General features: G+C 27.9%; 2 protein-coding genes, 1 long non-coding RNA gene and 1 other non-coding gene across 4 annotated transcripts; 2 read left to right on the top strand and 2 right to left on the bottom strand.

Moving 5' to 3' along the window:
* Positions 1-3,142: 3,142 nt before the first annotated feature.
* LOC101254188 (uncharacterized) lies at positions 3,143-6,408 on the bottom strand. The gene is made up of 3 exons (XM_004236677.5): positions 6,218-6,408; positions 5,113-5,187; positions 3,143-3,609 (listed from the first exon to the last, which is right to left on the bottom strand). Exons 1-3 carry the CDS (start codon positions 6,297-6,299, stop codon positions 3,305-3,307), a joined length of 462 nt encoding a protein of 153 aa, XP_004236725.1. The 5' UTR covers positions 6,300-6,408; the 3' UTR covers positions 3,143-3,304.
* A 2,930-nt stretch (positions 6,409-9,338) lies between these two features.
* On the bottom strand, positions 9,339-11,153 carry LOC101261311 (uncharacterized). The gene is made up of 2 exons (XR_183403.5): positions 10,508-11,153; positions 9,339-9,725 (listed from the first exon to the last, which is right to left on the bottom strand). It is a non-coding gene; the product is annotated as an uncharacterized lncRNA (long non-coding RNA).
* A 3,198-nt stretch (positions 11,154-14,351) lies between these two features.
* Positions 14,352-14,423, top strand: TRNAW-CCA (transfer RNA tryptophan (anticodon CCA)). The gene has a single exon. It is a non-coding gene; the product is annotated as a tRNA-Trp (tRNA).
* A 1,030-nt stretch (positions 14,424-15,453) lies between these two features.
* On the top strand, positions 15,454-17,523 carry LOC101254473 (glucan endo-1,3-beta-glucosidase 8-like). The gene is made up of 3 exons (XM_019213300.3): positions 15,454-15,992; positions 16,206-16,908; positions 17,123-17,523. The coding sequence occupies exons 1-3, from the start codon at positions 15,661-15,663 to the stop codon at positions 17,486-17,488; spliced, it is 1,401 nt and encodes a 466-aa protein (XP_019068845.2). The 5' UTR covers positions 15,454-15,660; the 3' UTR covers positions 17,489-17,523.
* The last annotated feature ends 1,492 nt before the right edge of the window (positions 17,524-19,015 follow it).

The following is a 19,015-nucleotide window of genomic DNA, read 5'->3' as shown; positions in this document are numbered from 1 at the left end:
ATTACTTAACTACACTCCTTTAATTATCTTAATAACCATTTATCCCTACTTATTATAAAAATTTCAAAAATCCCTTATTCCCCCCAATTAAAAAAAATATGAAAGATACATAAGGATTTTCCACCCTTTTTTCACCCAATTGGCAAGTTTTACTTTACTAAAACAAAATCCTATTTTCAAGCTACCCACTTCCCCATTAACAGCCCCAATTAAAATTTACCATATTATTTTTTATTCCTTTTTTATTTCCCTACGTTTTAGGTGTATAATTGTCTAATTTTAATTCCCCATTCCACGTTTGCAGTTTAACAAAATTTGAATTCAAGTACAAATTTGCAGCCATATCTATTTGATATTTTGTAGGAATCTCCTTCTTTCTAACCAGATTTTCTAAGTTTTTTAAGGGCAAACATTTTTAGTCTCCTTCTTTCTCTTCATCGTGTGAGTTTACAAATATTATGGAAGAGTGTAAATCTGGAGATGGTAATTCACAACACCAACTGAAGATGACATTGTTAACATAGATTAGTAATTAGCTGAGACAGGATGAACAAGTTTTTATGTTGTTTTGTGTTGAAGACAATTATCTTTTGTGTTTTTTTAAAAGCTTATTGGTATTACAATAGTTTGTTAGTTATTAATGTTATGTGTTTTCAAGTTATTATTTTAGACACAGTTGTTGCTTTATAACGTTAAGGTACAAAATTTTATTGTTTTAGTTTAAATATTTTTGACAGTTAATTTACAAAATGAAGTATATGACACTTAAGATCTAATGTGTATGATACATTATTGTTTGAGTTTTAAGTATTTTTCACTTTATAAAAATGATGTATATGATACATAAGTTATAATACATACATGTACAAATATTGCAGTTACATATTTAGCAACTTGAATTATACGAATGTATATGATACATCATATACATAAACAAACTAATCACAGATTAATATTACAGTGCAAAGCACCACTAGAATGTAATACATCAAAATTATAGTTCATAAGGCAGTACACACGAAACATGTAGTACACATTTGAACAAGTCAAGTTTTGGGACACTAGAATAACTCATAAGGGAGTATACACGAAAAATATAATATATTTTCAATCACATGAATGTATCTGATACATAATATACATAAATAAACTCATCTTTAATTACTGTTACATTGAAACCCAACACTGTTGAATATAATATATCAAATTTATAACTCATAAGGCTGTATACACGAATCATATAGTAAACAATTGAACAAGTCAATTTTTTTGTACACTTGAATAACTAAAAAGACAATCTACATGTAACATATAACATATTTTCAATAATATGCATGTATATGATACTTCACATACACAAACAAACTCATATAGCATTACTGTTACATTGAAAACGCACCACTGTTGAATCTAGTTATTTATAAAATTTTATCAGTTGTATCAATACAAAGCGGATACATGCCGATTCCAGATGCATTCTTTTTAACTTCGAAATAAAGTTTCACACCCATGTCGTTTTTGATTTTCAATGGACATGAGCTTGCCTCGACAATGTATCGTATTTCAATATCCTTTGTAACAGTGTCGATCTCAAGCTCTGATAAAATCAACGTTTTCAGATTCACAAATGAAATGGAATGGCCAACAACAATACCATGAACTTTGTAACCTTCATAATTAACATCACTTACCCAAATTCCAGAATGCCGCAGCAGAATTGAGATATTTATCTTCAAACCTTTTTTTTTTATTTCTTAGTATGCAGATCAACTTTTACAAGAATAATTTTGATTTATGAAGATCATTTGATTTAAAATTTGAATTTACTAATCAGTTACACAAGTTGTATAGCATTAATTACGTGATTTCAGTTACAAATAACAAAAATCATGGTAATTACTCCTAATTAATAGCAGCAGATGCAAAATATGATGTATCAGGACTTATGTATCCCGTGCTATTTGGATGTATCCCGCTTCCTTGAATTTTAAGGGATTTTTAGTAATTTCAATTCTAAAAGGGATAAAAGGTCATTTTGTATTTATAATATGTGGTTCCTATAATTTATACATAATTATTTACTTAAAATAATCTCTTTTAACCGTGGTAAAATTAAGGAAAAATTATGTATAATGACAAATTAATAATTAAATTAAATACTATAACTATACTTTGATTTAATTGTGCTATGTAGCAAACTGTTTGTCAGTTGCCCCTCCCTCAAACTCTCGCTCGCCTCTCTCGCTTTTATACTAACACAAATATATAAATGCGTTTGTGTTTGTATAAAGCGAGAGAAAATTCTATATATACATATATGTTCATTTCCTCTCTTCCCTCTCCCAGATCTCGCTCGTCATTCTCGCAAATATCGCTCACCACCCTCACCTCTCTCGCTTACACAAATAGAAATGAAATGTATAAATTGTATTTCTGTTTATATAAAGCGAGAGAAAATTATATGTACACATGCAAATACATATATCTTCGTCCCTATACACTTATAATTATATAACACAAATATTTCTCTGCCCAATTTTCTTTTGTCTTTCTCTCTTTCTTGTTTTATACATACACAAATTATACAATTGATCTTTTGTATACAACTGCTTTCTTTTGTATATGTATAGCGAATTGTACAACTGGTTTCATTGTATATACATATTTATGTTTGTTATGGAGAACAATTATGCATAGTATAGCTATAACATACAAATATGATTTTTATGTTTGCTATATGTGAAAGTTACTCTAAAATTTAGGTAAACAAATTGAACGCTCCATGTACTATAGAAGAACCGAGTCCATTATAGGATGTGTACGATACGAAGAAAAATATCATTTTCAGTTATTGTTTTGCATTTGATATAAAGGCAAATAAGTATGTAATCTAGACACATGTTATAGAAGGTTGAGGTGGGTCAAGATCGGATAGGGGTTTGGGGAGGAGTGAATGAGAAAAAATTAACTGGTGAATATGAGGTGTGTTGGAAGATGGAAAATACGATATCAAAGTAGAATATCACTTATGAAATTTATTTTTTTATTTTACCTAAAACAAAATAATTTTCCTTATATTTAAGGAATTTGTGATTCCCAGAAGATATATTTTTTAAATTTTGATCGATCAAACATAAAAAACTTTAAAAAATAGTTCTTCGTGACAATCTTTTCAGAACATATTAACAGGTACTAACAATAAAGATGAGCAAAACAAACAAACAAAAGAAACAAGAAAATAGCTCCTTTTTTTTTCAAAAAAATAAAATAATCACAACATTGGAATTTGATTAATTAATTAACTTCAACCAGTCTTAGGTCTAGGAGCTGATCTTTTTCCTGGAGGTGTTGAAAATTTTGCTCTTTCTTCAGGTATAAACCCTTTTGGTAGAGTTTTAAAATCCTCATCATCATCAATCTCTTTCTGTTCTTGTGAATTTCCTTTAGATTTATCAAGTTCTTGGCTTTGTTGAGCAATAATATTTTCTTCTTCTTGATTTTGTGCATTATTTATTGGTGGTGCATTGCCTGATGGGAATACTTTTATTATCCCAAAGTCATCTTCTAGTACATGATCACTTGTTGGTTCTTGGTCATTTCTTGGTGGCTCTGACAAAATTGAACACACATATATGTTAAAATTGTTTCAAGAATATATTGTATTGAAGACGTAATTAAATAAATAGAAGTAAGTTATTTTAAATAGTTCGAAATTTTAGATGATATTGTGAAAGATTGTGGGCAAACTAGGAAAAAGGAGAAATGAAGTATGCAAAATAACATGTGAAAATGTATAAGTATTCCTAACCTGTGTCCGCAATTTCAGAGATATTCATACTATATCAAAGTCTTATTATTCTCTTAATTTCTTTTATAAATAATTTTATACTCCTTTTCGATCTATTTGGCATTATCTTGTGGGCTCAAAGTGTGCTGACAATTTTTTCCAGTTATATGGTTGATAACATCACGTATCGAAAAAAATTGAAAATTATTTATAAAATACTTAAGTTGCAAAGTTTGAATCTTAAGTATTTTCATGATGTCATTGGTGACATCATTAGTTGTAAATTTATTCTATAAATAGAGTATTCTTGCTCATTTATAGAACGCACCAAGTTAGAGAGAAAAACCATTTTGAGAACAAAGTGAGGTATTCCATAAACTATACAAGAAAAATAATCTATGAAGAAAAATAGAGTGTGAGCGATATTTTAGTAAGGTGGAAACCAAAAGAGTGTTGTTCCTTTTGAGTGTGTATTAGTTACTTTGAGTATTGTATTCGTAACTACACAGTTTAAAATTCTTTACTATATTAATATCAGTTGCTCCTCTTGACATGTGGTTTTTTCCTTATTTAGAAATGTTTTCACATAAAATTCTTCATATCATTATTTTTCATTTTATTTTCATTACTTTTGTCATATATATATTTTTGTGTTTATCCACTTTTCCAACAAATCACTCACATCAGTTGTCATAGTCAAAGCCAAAATTAAGATCGAGATAGAGCGATAATGACAAGAGAAAACATCTTCTGCTTAACTCTTTAACAACTAAATAAAGTGTTCCTTAGTATAATGACAAAACTTTTCATTTTTTTATTAATGAAGGAGAAATGACTTTTTATATTCCCTTCACTTGGTTCCCCCATATTTCTCAATTCTTATTTTTCAATTCACACCTTACTTAAATCCACTAAATGTAATAAAATTAGAAATCAAAATACAAAAGAAATTAATGACCATTTTTCAATGCGAGATCTAAAAACATATCTCTCTGTAGCATCAGTACTAAGTACTCTATAGTTCGAGGCTTTAGCAGATCTATTGATATAGATTAATTATTTTTTCCCGGATTCATTGACATTCCCCTTTTTTTGTTTTAGTAATTGTCATGGGAAAGAATGAAGCAAATCAGAGATCCAATCACCACAAACTTCAATATGATTTCAAAGTGAACTATTTGAATCCCTAGCTCTTTGCCACTGAATTGAAAGAGACTTATGAAGGACATATTTAATTAAAAAAAGTGTATTTATAATAATAAAAAAATGATATAAGAAAAAAGAGTGAAATTTATATATATAATAGGAAAGGCTTCAACTCTTACCTTTAGAAAATCTTATTGGTGTTATATTTGTTACTGGACCAGCTTGGTCTTCTTCTGGTACATCTCTTGCAGGTTCTAAAGATTGAACACATATCCAAGTTATGATTTTAAGAAATAGTTCAATTAAAGACAACTAAATAAATTAAAAGTTTATAATCTCTTAGTAATTTAAATTTTTTAGATGATGTTGTGAAAAAATTGGCGATTTAAAAATCAGCAATTGGCTTTCGAAAAAATCAAGGTGTCACATGCGTAAAGGGATGTATCAAAGGCATATTTAAGTTATAAAAATTATTGTGCTCTCTATCTGCTTAAATTTTTAGATTTAAATTAGATAATCAATAACTTCAAAAAGGATAATGTTCCTGTAAAGAAAATTAAGAGTGATCTTTTTCCCTAGACATATAAGACAATTATTCTTCATGTCTTATCATTAGAAAAAGATTTTCCACAAGAAACATTGTATATGAAGAGATCTTGAATTTTGTTCTTTGTATCTTGATAGAAATTTGCTATCTTTCTTTCTTTAATTTCTAATTATTTTTTCCAAGTTGCAATGGATGGAAATGAGCTTTAATTTATTGTCATATTAAACTTTGAAAGGTTCAATAGTTACCATATATTATAATAGACCTTGAGATCCATATGAAAAATTAAATTATTAATTTCGAGAAGTGTTAGCTGCTGCTAGCTTCTTCCTGTAATATTCATGTACTTTCTCCGTTCATTTTTATTTGTCTATTATACTATTTTGTGATATTCAACAATATTTATCTAATTTATAAAATAAGTTTAAGACTTGAGAGTGTTAGTCCCCTCTCCAAAGATATATTCTTGTAAATCACTTGACTATATAAAAGAAAGTATGTTTGAGTAATTTTAGTCCAACAACTGATATATATCAATGACAATGATTTAGCGAGACAAATATGAAAAGATGATGTGAGGATCGAACCAATTTACTAATTTTACCTGTAACTCAGAGACGTACACACACGGATAATTTTCAAAGAAAAATTAAAAACTAAAAGAGTTTCTAACATGAAAAATAAAGTAAGGGAATCAAAAGTTTTGTAGACACACAAAATAATTTTCAGTGTCTTACCTTTATAAGATTTTCCACAAGAAACAATGTATACAGACAAATCTTCAATCTTCTTCTTTGTATATGTGATGAAATCAGTCATCTTTTTTTCTTTTTTTTTTTGTTTATATCCTTAGATAGATCAAATGGGATTTATAAGAGAATAAATGTTGAAAGGCTTAATTTAACATCGTACTACTTTTTATTTAAAATATTATCTAGTCGAAAACAGTACATGTGCGTTTGCTCATAAAATATTACATATTTTATAACATCCACATGTTTCATTTCTATTTCTCCAATGTGCTAGTTGGAAACGAGGACAATTTTTTTTTATTTTTTTAATTATTTTAGTTATATGAAATGTATATAATTTCTCAACTACCAAGTAACACCATTTTGACTGATTTATTTATTTATATATATATATATATATATACATACACGTATTAGGCCATGTTAGCACAGATTTTTATTTTAATTCGTATGATATAGATAGAACTTAGAAAATTAAAATATTTGAATATGACTTTTGGATATTTTAAGTTATTAAGGTGTTCGTGATATATATATATATATATATAAGTGGTTGCCAACTCATGATAATCCACTATATCGTAAAGTTATTATAATTTTCGGTGTCCTTTTAGTCCTATAACGGCTGCTCTAGTTAAATCATCACCTTTTTTAAAAAGAAAGAGAAAAAAATATAAAGTGATATCTGAATTTGTTTCAAAATTTTAAAAAGATATCTTAATTATGTAGATATTTTTATTATTCTACTAAATTATTTTGAATATATATTTATTATATTATTTTTTAATCAATTTTAAATTTTAAATGACAAGTATAATTATATATCAATCTTTGTGTGACACGTGTTAATTTAATTTAAAATATTATTTTTTTCATTTTAAGTTTTTCTTTATTTCTTTCTCTTACTTTTTGATTTATTTTAGTTTTATTATTTTATTTTAATTTCATTTCGATTTTTAATTCATCTTCCACTTCAACTTTCAAGCTCCATGCGTTTTCTTTATTTGTTTCTTCTTCTTCACTTCTAATCCTCACCTAACCCCACTCTCATATTAAGTTGAACCCCTCCATTTTTTTTTATCTTCTTATTTGGTCAAATTTCTTACTTTCCAAAATTATACTATTTTCTAGATTTTGTTCTGTTATTGATAACAAAATTAATTATTTTTCTAAGAAAGATCAAAATTTTAAAAGTATCATCATTTAATTTATCTCATTTTCATATAAATTCAAAACTAGAAATGATAATTTTGAAACATAAAAATTCTCCAAAATAGAAAAAGTTTAATTATGATTTGGATAAAAAAAAACTAGATAATCTACTAATCATCTTCAAATCTAATGGGTTTATCACATTGTTCGAAATGTATTAAAATATCTAGATATAATTTTAAAATTGAAGAGAGTTAAACTAATACTAGAATAAAAGAGAGATGAAATTGTGATAAAGAGTGACATTAAAAATGATAAGTTAATGAAGATGATAATAAATTTTTGAAGAAGAAGGAATAAAGAAAAAGAAAAAAATAACAAGGAGAAACACTTAAAATAATAAGAAAAATAAAAATATATATTTTATAGTAAAATTCTTGTAAAAATAAAATTATATTCGTTTTTTAATTTGTTCACGCTTTTTAAGAAAGTGCATACATTTTTCATGTGACAAAAAATGATATAATAATATCAGTTCAAGATTGTTTAGGAGGGTAATCAAACACTTGCATAGTTTAGATGTCTCTTTGAAAATTCAGAATAATTTCAGATGTCACTTTATTCTTTTCTCAAAGAGAAAAGAGAAAATTATCATTTTTTTATATATATTTACTCCTAATTCTTGGGCAGTGTAATTATAATAATTCAACTAATATAAGTCAATTTAGTTAATCGAACATATTTAGCTGTTTTTCTGAACACAACTAATCGTTGAAATTAAAAATTAAAAGTTTATTTGGATTAAGTTTTAGGTGTTTTAGAATTAAAATATTTTTCTAAGTATTTTAATATCTATTGGATTTTTAGGCTTTGATTTTTATTTTTTAGGCTGCCAGAAGTGTTTGTTTTCTTTTTAAGAAGTTAGTTCTTTTTTTAAAAAAAAAAAAAAAAGGTGAGGAGTTTTGGAAAAGATTTAAAGAGAAAATAAGAGTTTCTAGGTATTAAAGTTTGTTTTTTCGCTAAAAAGGACTTCTCTTAAAAACAATTTCCAGTAAAATACATTTAAAAAGTTTGGTAGTACATTAATTAATGTTTCAAAAGTTTTTTTTTTTTTCCAGAAAATTTATTCATTATACACAAATTGTTTTTAGTGTTCTCGACAATTTTATTGTTATTTTAGAAAAAAACAATTATCAAAATAAAATAATTTTATCAATTTGTTCAAACAGATATTAAGATATATAGGTAAGATTAAAAAATATTTTATTTAAGCAATATGATTTTATAAATAATAACAAAAACAAATTAAAATCGTTCAAACAAACTATTACGATATATAGGTGAGGTAAAAAAATGTTTTATTTAAGCACATGATTTTATAAATAATAACAAAAATAAGTTAAAATCATAAAGTAAACTTTTCAGCTTAGGACTTTTAATTTATAAGTTCATAATTAAGCTTTAAGTTCACCCAAACAATCTCTAAATAATTAATCTCATCAACTGACGATCTAAGAGCCTAGCTCTAACATTAATAAAATGAGTTCGACTTATACAATAATTTAATTTGATTCAATCTTTACTATACTTATTGAGAAACTTAAATGATGATATATATTCTTCATTTTATTTTATTTGACCGATATTGATTTACAAGTACTTCATTCCTTTGAGAAAATATGCATTAGAGGTTTGTACTACTAAATACAAAATAAATTACTTGTACTTATGAAGATAATTAATTGTAAGAATAACATTGAAATAAGAGGATAAATTTCTTTCAATTTTCTAAATGAACAAGTAATTTTCAAATTAAAATTTTTGTAGTATTATCGAGTAAAATGAAACAAAGTTAATATATATAATGTAAACATAAAACTGAAAATTTTTAATCAATCAAATTAAATAATCAAACCAACCTTTAAAAATGATAGAAAAGCAAAGTCTTTCGATCTACGCCAACACACAAGTTGTGTTATTACATAATATGTATGTGTCCACATCATATTGATAAAGTATATTAAAAGTGAAAATAAGATCAACAAACACATGCAATGAACAATAATATTACTTTCTGTCTAGTCGATTTCAATACTCAATAATTATCTTATTATTTCAGCTACTTAACGATAAAAAGAGAGGCAATTAAAATTTTCGAAAGTTGTATTTATAATTATATTATTATTTCAACCAATGGTAGGACCAGGTCGTTTGCCAGGAGGAGTTGGAAATTTTGCTTTTTCAACTACATGCACCAACTTCTCATCTTCTACTTCTTTTGCTTCATCTTGTTGATCATTCATAACTACTACCCCTTGTCCTTCTTCTTTTTCTGATGATTCTAGCAAAACAATGACAACATATATTTATTTTCCCATAATTTTTTGATTTCTTAAAAAATAATTTGATATTCGAAATTTACTAATTTGATTAGGGTTTGAATTTGTATGTTCGAGGGGTTATTTAAAAAAGATGAGTTATGTTAATTTTATTTTTTTGATCAAAAGTCTGGAGTTTCAAATTTGACACGTGAAATTTCAGGATAGGACAAGGGTTATTACTCAATAAATTTGAGATATTTGTGGAAATTTAAACTCTACGACAAGAACTATTTCTCAAAAACAAGGTTGAAAAGTGGCTAGTCGATGCTATTTTTGCAATAAAAAAAATGAAAAGAAAAATTGGTTAGGAGAGAGGAGGGGTCAAAATTGTCTGATTAGTACAAATTTGTGTCTTAGAGAGTCCATTTAAGGATTAAGAGCTGCCTACAAAGGATTTTTTTTTCCCCCCAAAATTCATTAATAATCACTTTTCAAAAATAAATAAAAGTTCTGAAATTTCAATTTCCACAAGTGAAACTCTAGTTATCGAGATTTTACTCGTAAAATTTGAAACTTTAAGACAATGACTACTTTTTAAAAACAAGGTTGAAAAGTCACAATTTGTTACTATGTTTTGAAAATTATTTAATTTCGAGGTTCAAAAAATACAACGTCTCCAATTTATTAAAATAAAAAATTTCATCCATTCAACATCAACATCGATCTGTGGTGGTATGAATCATGAAAATCATAGTGTATACATTTATAGATACAAAATATATAGATTTCTATTGTTACATACCTTTAGCAGGTTCTTCACTTGGAGTAATAGGTTTAGTTAACAGATCTTGAATCTCATTCTTCATATCTTCAGCCATCTTTTTTTTCTTTGTGTATTTTTTGCTTCAATTGAGCTTTATATTGGAAAAATGTTTGGTTTATAAAATTTAAATATATTTTTTTTAAAAATAAAATAAAATACAGTAGAGGACCAGGGGGTTAGCATTATAAAAATAATAAGATGGCGTGCACATGATTATACATATTCCACTTACCCACTTGATCAATAAAGACATGAAGATGCCTTTTTTTTTAATTGTATTTTTTTATAAGAAAATAAATTAATTAAAATCTCCTATTTACTCTAGGTGGAGAAAAAACTTTGGTTGCCTATACTATTTTTATCATATTTTATTGTCATTTTGAAATTAAAAATATCCATCTTTTGGATTGTTATTAGAAACAAACAAATTCATGTGTGTCTAATCTAAGTCAAATTCATGTATTTTATCTAGTTCAATTTGTTTGTGGATGAATGATATATAAATCACCACCACCACTCCCCCCTCCCCCACCCAAAATTAAAAAAAAAATTGTTAGTTTGATATAGAAATAAAACTTATTTGAAAAATAATGTGATCAATTCTTAAAAAATATGATTTTTCAGTGTTTAGATTCATGTAGAGTTGTGGACTTGTGGTAGTGATGTTAGAATAAGGATAAGGAATATGAGAAATGGAAGTAGGGTTTAATATTTGGTGAAAAATCACTATTAGAGTGCCGACAAATAAAGTAAGTAACCATTTCACATGGGCAATGCAATAATAAAGCTCAACAACAAATAAAATAATCCTACTCCCACTACAAGTCTACGAATACAATTAGAACCGTTAAAATGGGCTTAATCCGCGAGGTCGATCTAACCCAATTCTTGAATTAAGTAGGATTAGGTTTAATTTTTTTAATCCATTTAGAAATGAAACTTTTTAGCTCTGCCTCACTTGACCCACTAACCTCGTAGGCCCAACCCTCTAACCTCAAAAGCTAGCATATATATATATATATATGTGTGTGTGTGTGTGTGTGTTTAAAAAAATCATGTCTTTTATACTAACTTGTTTTTTGTGGAAGAAATGATTGAAAGATCAATATTTTTTCGCCAAATATTTCGTTGACTATTGTGTATTTTGGTAAACATTCACCGAAGAGTGAGATTCATAAACGATTTCTGTAAGTATTAGCTGAAGTGTGTGATTCATAAATGGAAGTTTTTATATATTGATGTCCTGTTCATATACGTCAACATTCGATTCTCTTAGATACTCCTTCTAAGAGAGTAATATTGTTCATTTTTCGGTTCAAGGGTCGACCTGTCCCAATCCGCGACCCGCTTAGGATTGGGTTGGGCCACTATTTTACTGGCTCTTTAACTAAAAGGGTCAGCCTGCCCCAATCAATTTTATTCTCTAGCCCGTTAGGGTTGGGTTGGGTTGGACCAATCTATTTTGAAAGCTCTTACTAGGGGTGTACATAACCGAATCAAAAATCGAACCAAATCATAAACGAGTCAAATTGAAAAAAACTCCGACTAGTGGTTTGGTTTGACTTAATTTGGTGTTGTGAAAAAAAACCCGATTGTATTTGGGTTGGTTTGGTTTCAAGTAAAAAAAAAAATTCGAGACCAAACCAACCCGACATTAGATATATAATTTTAAAATTTTGTTATATACGTAAAAATACTTATTTTGCTATAATTTTTAAATATTTCTTATACTTTTTCATAGTTTTTATCTTTTAGTATATTTATTTCATGTTTGAAAGTTAGAATTCTTAATAATCTAATAAAGATTATAGTTCATACATGTTGGTAATTATAACAAAGTTCAAATAAGAATCAATTTAATACTAATGCAAAAGAAAATCAATTCAACACTATGAAAGACAATAATATTGAATATTTATTTTTTAATTTTACATAGCTTTAGACCATCAAAATACATGATTTAATTTTACTTCTTTTAAATTGGTTGGATGACTTTTAGGTTATAAAAATGAAATTTAGAGACTTTACAAAAGAAATAATAATAGTTGAGTGACTTTTGGCTTATAAAATAAAATTTGAGTGATTTTCTATGTGAATTATTCAAAGTTGAGTGACCATATAAGATATTATCTTGTTTCAAAAATCATTCGGTCTTTCTTAAATTCTATGTCAAGTCAAACTAAGAGTGTGTTTTGTATGAAGGAAAATATTTTCCTGTTTTCTCATGTTTGGTTGGGAAAATATTTTTTGGAAAATGTTTTCCAAATCAATTCATTTTCCTCAAAACTAAAGAAAATGACTTCCTTTCAGAAATTAAGGAAAACATTTTCCAAAACTCTCCTCCAATTTAAAATTACATTTTTTTGGGGAAAACATCCATTTTAAAAAAATATTTTCAAAATTTAAAAATTTATTTTTTCACCCGATCCCTGACCCTCCACCCCCATCCACCCACCACCGGCCAACTTCAATTTTTTATTTTTTCACTACTACCCACTCCCCCCTGCCCCCACCCACTACCCCAACCCCGCCACCACCACCACCACCCAAAAAAAAATTAAAAAAAGTATTTTCAATTTCATAAATTATTTTTCACTCTACTAAAAATAAAAGATGTCTCTCCAAAACATTTTTCATTCATAAATCAAATACTAAAAATCATTTTCGGAAAAATATTTTCTACTCACCAACCAAACATGAAAAAATAAGTCCAAAATATACTTGTTTTCCAGGAAAACATTTTCTAACAGAACATTTTTCTTTGGAAAACAATTTCCTCCGAAAAACAGTTTCCTCCATACCAAACACACCCTAAGTTATATAAATTGGAACAGAGGAAATATTGTATATGTTACGTTAAGTGATTTGTACATATAAAAGTGATTTTTAAAGTTTAAATCTTATCTTGAGTGATTTTATTAATATAAAATAAAGTTTAATGACTTGGCTAAATAATTTCTGATAGTTCAATAACCTTTTAAGATATCAACTCATTATCTATATCCTACTTTATATAACTTATTTTTCTTTTGATCCGTCCAAAAAAGAATAACATATTTCTGTATTTAACTTTTAACTTTATAATGCGTATTTTACCTTTAGTAAAATGATTTCTAACTACAAAAATATCTATTACTCATTTTAGACAAACTTCAATTTTTTCTTTCTTTCTTTCTTAAATTAAGATAAGTCATATAAATTTGGACGAATGAAATATTATGAAACTTTTAAATAAGCAATTAAATTTATATATTAAAATTCTGTTTATATTGATTTGAATTTATTTATTTTTAAATGCTAAATGCATCTATTTGCTACACTTCCACAGTAAAAACCCATTAGGTGTATGTCTCTTTCAATCCCTCCTTAAGATTGAGATATTTGAAATTGAAATTGAAATTCTAACTAACAATTCCATTTATATAATAATAATAATAATAATAAAAAACTACCAAGAAAAAAATCATGAAAGCAAATAGCCTTATGTCAAAGCAAAATAGAGTTAGTTTGATATATTTTTAAGGGTTATATAGAGTTGGTTTGATATGTTTTAAAAAAATTCATAAACTACAACACACAATAGATTTAGATAATTGTAAATTTCATTTTTGTGACCTTGAATATATTTTAAAAACTTATGTCTTATGATTCTAAAATGTGTCTTAACATTTATGAGATTATTAAAACTTGGCATTAAGGATAAACGAAAATATTTAAATAAAATTATTTCTAAATTTTTTAAAAATAAATGTTTTTTATTATTATTTTAGAACAAAAGAATAGCATATATGTAAATTATGTTGTATAATTGCTGTCATCAATCGGATCCGTGGCGCAATGGTAGCGCGTCTGACTCCAGATCAGAAGGTTGCGTGTTCGATTCACGTCGGGTTCAATTTCCCCGAAACAAACGGTTCCAATTTTTTCTCTCTTTTTATATTATAAGTTTGTCATCTTGTACTGATGATAATTTTTTTAATATGATTGTTACTTTTTAGATGGGTCTTACGTTAAAATTAATTAAAAAAATTAATAAAGAGCTTTATAAGACATAATACACAAGTAGGGTAAGGCAGATAGGGTTGAGGGAGTTTATCTGAAATAAATATCTTAACCTAAAATAACAACCATCAAATTCTGAACATTTTTACTATAATTTTCGATATTGTTCTAAGTGGGGTTAAAATTATTAATTTACCATTAATATTTTGAGACCTAAAATAAATATTTTACTAGTTTCGCCACCACCTTGAACCATTAATGCAATTAAAAATTAAAATTTCAAAAAGCAAACAACAATTAATATAATATAATATAATCAATTATCAATATGTTGAATAACCCTAGAATCAAAAATTTAAAATCAATTTTTGAATAACTAATTGTACAATGTCAAAGCAAACTAATAAGGAAAAAAATCAAAAGGCAGAGATAAAAGTACACAACGAAGATCAAATGTTGGATAGGAGCAGTTAGATCGACAATAAAAGTTAGGGTTCTAAAACGCTTTAAAATTATTAACTGTTTTTTTTTTATATATATAAAACGCTTAAAAATTATTCAAAAATATAAACATGTGTTCTATTTTATTTATATAAGGCATTTAGAATTATTATTATTTTATATAAAGCGTTTTATATAATTTTTATTTTTTACGTATAAAACTCTTAAATTTAATTAGATATATATAAGACATTTAAAATTATTATTATTTTATGTAAAACGCTTTATAATTGGTGTGTATATATATATACACACTACACGCACGTATAAATTTAATTTTATTAATAACCTTAGATGCATAGCCGTAATAAGCGGGCATAGAAACGTTAACTTTTTTTCTTTTACTTTTTATATGAAAAAACTAACCTTTAAATTATTGAGAGAAACAACTTTCTTTTTCTTGAATTTGTACAAATTTCTAATCATCTATTATCTTTGTATTTGAAGAATTTGGGATCTTCAAATATAATTTGGAAGATCCCATCAAAACAACATGCATACAAGGTAAATGTAAATTATTATCTTTTTCCTTTATAGTTGTTGCTAAACCGCGGAGGGAAAAAAAATTGTGGTGCAACGATAGAGGTGACTCGAAAAAATTATATTTTTCGAGAAAAAAAGGAGAAAAGATGAAGATGAGGCTTCAAATGAGCCTAATGTGTTGCATTGTTTTGGTGATTGCAACACAAGTGAATAGCTTTGTTGGCATAACATGGGGAAGGCTACAAACACAACAATTGGTTCCATCAATGGTTGTTGATATGCTTCTACAAAACAAGATTCCACAATTAAGATTAATGACTTCAGGATATGATATCGTTGAGATATTTTCAGGAAGTAATATTAGCCTAAGTGTTACTATGGGAAATCAATATTTGTCACAAGCAAATAGGAATGATCTTGCATATGTATGGGTAAATGATAGAATCAAGGATCCAATCAACAAAGGTGTGAATATAGTGTAAGTAACTATCTTCTTTTTATTTGGACTTGAATTGTTATGAAAATAAAAATCCAATAATGGATTCTTGGGCTCCTTGTGAGTTAGATCCAAGGGACATGATATCAGAGCCCGATGCAGATTACAGACGTTTTATGTATGATTTGGACAATCTTTTTCAGTAGTATTGTAGTCTTTGATAGTTCTTATACTTTGTGATTTCATTTCTTTCAGAGAAGTAACCATTGGTTCAGAACCATTTTCGAATTCCTTCTTCAAAGAGGCAAATAACACTCAAATTATGCCCGTGTTAAAACTCATACGAGATACCCTTGATGATATGAAATTAGGGCACGTTAGAGCAACGACTGGCCATGGCATGGACGTGTTAAAGGTTACAAAATTTCCATCAGAGGCAGAGTTTCGCGATGACATAAAAAAACCTATGCTTGAATCCCTACAAGAGTTCAATCGAACCGGAGCCCCTTTTGTTATCTACATGTTCCCTATTCATTTTGTTAAAGAGATTATGAATTACCCTATGGAATTTGCCTTCATGGATAATAAGAGTGGGTTCAAAATCGTAGATGGTAATATTACATACACAAATGCAGTGGAGTTGATGATCGATTCTCTTGCATGGGCATTAAAGAAAGCGGGATATCCTAACATGAAAATTATGATTGGTCAAATTGGATGGCCTACAGATGGATATCCACATGCAAATATTAAAAATGCAGAGAGATTTCATAAGGGGTTATTAAAATATGTAGCATCAAAAAAAGGGACACCACTTAGGCCAGGGCCTCTTGACATCTATCTTCATAGCTTATCAGATGAAAATAAATTTCGTACAGTATATGGTACATTTCAAAGGCATTGGGGCATTTATAGGGCTGATGGAAATCCAAAGTACAAGATTGATTTCTCATTACAGGTACGAGTGTCAGATGATCGATTTTTTGATTTTGTAATTAAGAAAAAAAAAATAGTGTATCATAATGATAGTTGACTATTTTTTCAATTGCATGGTTGGTAAATTTCGAGCAATTTAAAATGACGTAAATTAATAAATAGGTCATTGCCCAACCATGTAGACATGTCTAAATAAATAATTTTTCGTAAGCTAACTTTATCATCTCTAATTACAGGATCGTGACGAGTATCCTACACAAGCTAAGGGCATTGTGAAAATGCCAAATAGATGGTGCAAGTTCAATGGTGACACATCAGACATGAATTTGGTGAACAAGAATTATGATTTATCATGCGACGCTGCAGATTGTACACGATTGGAAAAAGGAGCTTCTTGTGATGGACTCAATTTTGAATCAAGAATTTCTTATGCTTTTAATGCATATTTTCAAAAAAACAAACAATCCTTAAAAAAATGTGATTTTGATGGTTTAGGCCAAATTGTAGCAACAAATCCCTCTGTGGGAAATTGTGAATTTCCCATTGAGATATTGGCATTCCAAGATCAAATTGTTCAAAATGGTATGGTTTTAAGAATTTGAATAACAAAAAAAAAAGAAATGAAATTCTATTTTAATTCAAATGAGTTTTAAATCAGCTTAGATGATTTGACCGTGTCAGGTTCTCTTACATGTTATAGCAGGTAACATATTTTATTTATGAGATTTCAAAGAGCTATTTCTAGATATTCTTTGAATAACCTGATGATGTAAAAATTATTTATACAATAAGGTAGAACTTAAACTCCATTTGAGTTTAGGTCAAATTGTTCCTCTACCAAAAAGCAAAATTAATACATTTCATTTAACGAGTGTGAAGAACATGCTCTTTTGGTTTCAGAATTGTGCTATTTTGTTCGAAGTCCATTATATGACATTGCAGCCAAACGTCTTGATGGCAGTGTGTGCTTAATCTTGAGTTAATTAATTACTTTATGGTTACCTAAATTATAAAAAAAAATATTCAGTATAAGTCATCTTCTATTTATTTTTATTTTTGTCAAAGTACATTAGTTCCCCTAAATTTCTCAGGAAAACTCGATTGCACACTATTTTCTAGTCCAAAATATTTGTCACAAATTTCGTTTTGAGAGTCGCGCCGTATAAATTTTGACTAGCATTAAAATATGTTTTTCATCATATTTATATGAGAATATGATCAAACAAATCAAAAAAAAAAATTTACACGCCTTCATTTTCTTTTTTGCCATATCAACGTTTGCCGAGGTGTAATTTTTATCTATAGAGTAGTGTTATTTGCAGCTATTTGGCCTTAGTTTTGTCCCAATATTGTTACAGATGTTTAGCTCCTTGTAGACTGGTATAGCAGACTTGGATCTCATAGAAAAAGTCTTATATTAGGCATTAACTCAGCTCTAATGACCTTTTATCCATTTTTCCCTATTTTTGCGGCCCCACAATTTACAGTTGAGATATCGAGCTTCTATTGACGACTTGGAACTGGATTTAGCTTGGGTTAATGTGTTGAGAGTGGACGTCGTTCCATGATGATGATTTGACATAAGGACCTTCATGTCTGGGATTTGATCTAGTCGTAGTCTTATTGGTTACTTGGGAAGCTATATGTGGTTCGAGGTTGGGACTACACTTTCTCCAGTTGTGGACTCACGGGGTTCTGCTCTCAGTAGTGTTAGCCATTCTCTGTACCCGTCGGGCCTATAGAGATTCATTCGAATTAATTTGCATACAAGTGTATCTTTTGGATTTATAGGGGCCTAGTTAGGTTTAATTAGTTAGTTGTACTTATTTTATTTCTATTCTTTGTACACTCATGTGCATCTCTTTTAAATTCCACTCTTTGACATATGTTTGTATTTTATTGTAGTATTTATATTTGAAAGTCAAGAGGGGGGGGGGGGGGGGTGAATTAAAATTTCCTTAAGTCGACTTTCTGCTCTGATCAGTCGACTCACCTGCACGTTAGTAATAATAATAATAACTCGAAGTAAGTAAATAACACAGAGTGTTTTTATACTGGTTTGGAGCACCGATGTGGTTGCCTGGTCTAGTCCCCATGGGTTACAAGGATTTCCTTAAAAGCTTGTTGAG

Source organism: Solanum lycopersicum, chromosome 4 (genome assembly GCF_036512215.1).
Source record: "Solanum lycopersicum chromosome 4, SLM_r2.1".
Lineage (NCBI taxonomy): Eukaryota > Viridiplantae > Streptophyta > Magnoliopsida > Solanales > Solanaceae > Solanum > Solanum lycopersicum.
Note: the sequence above shows the minus strand (reverse complement) of the source record. Positions and strands in the feature narration are given on the sequence as shown.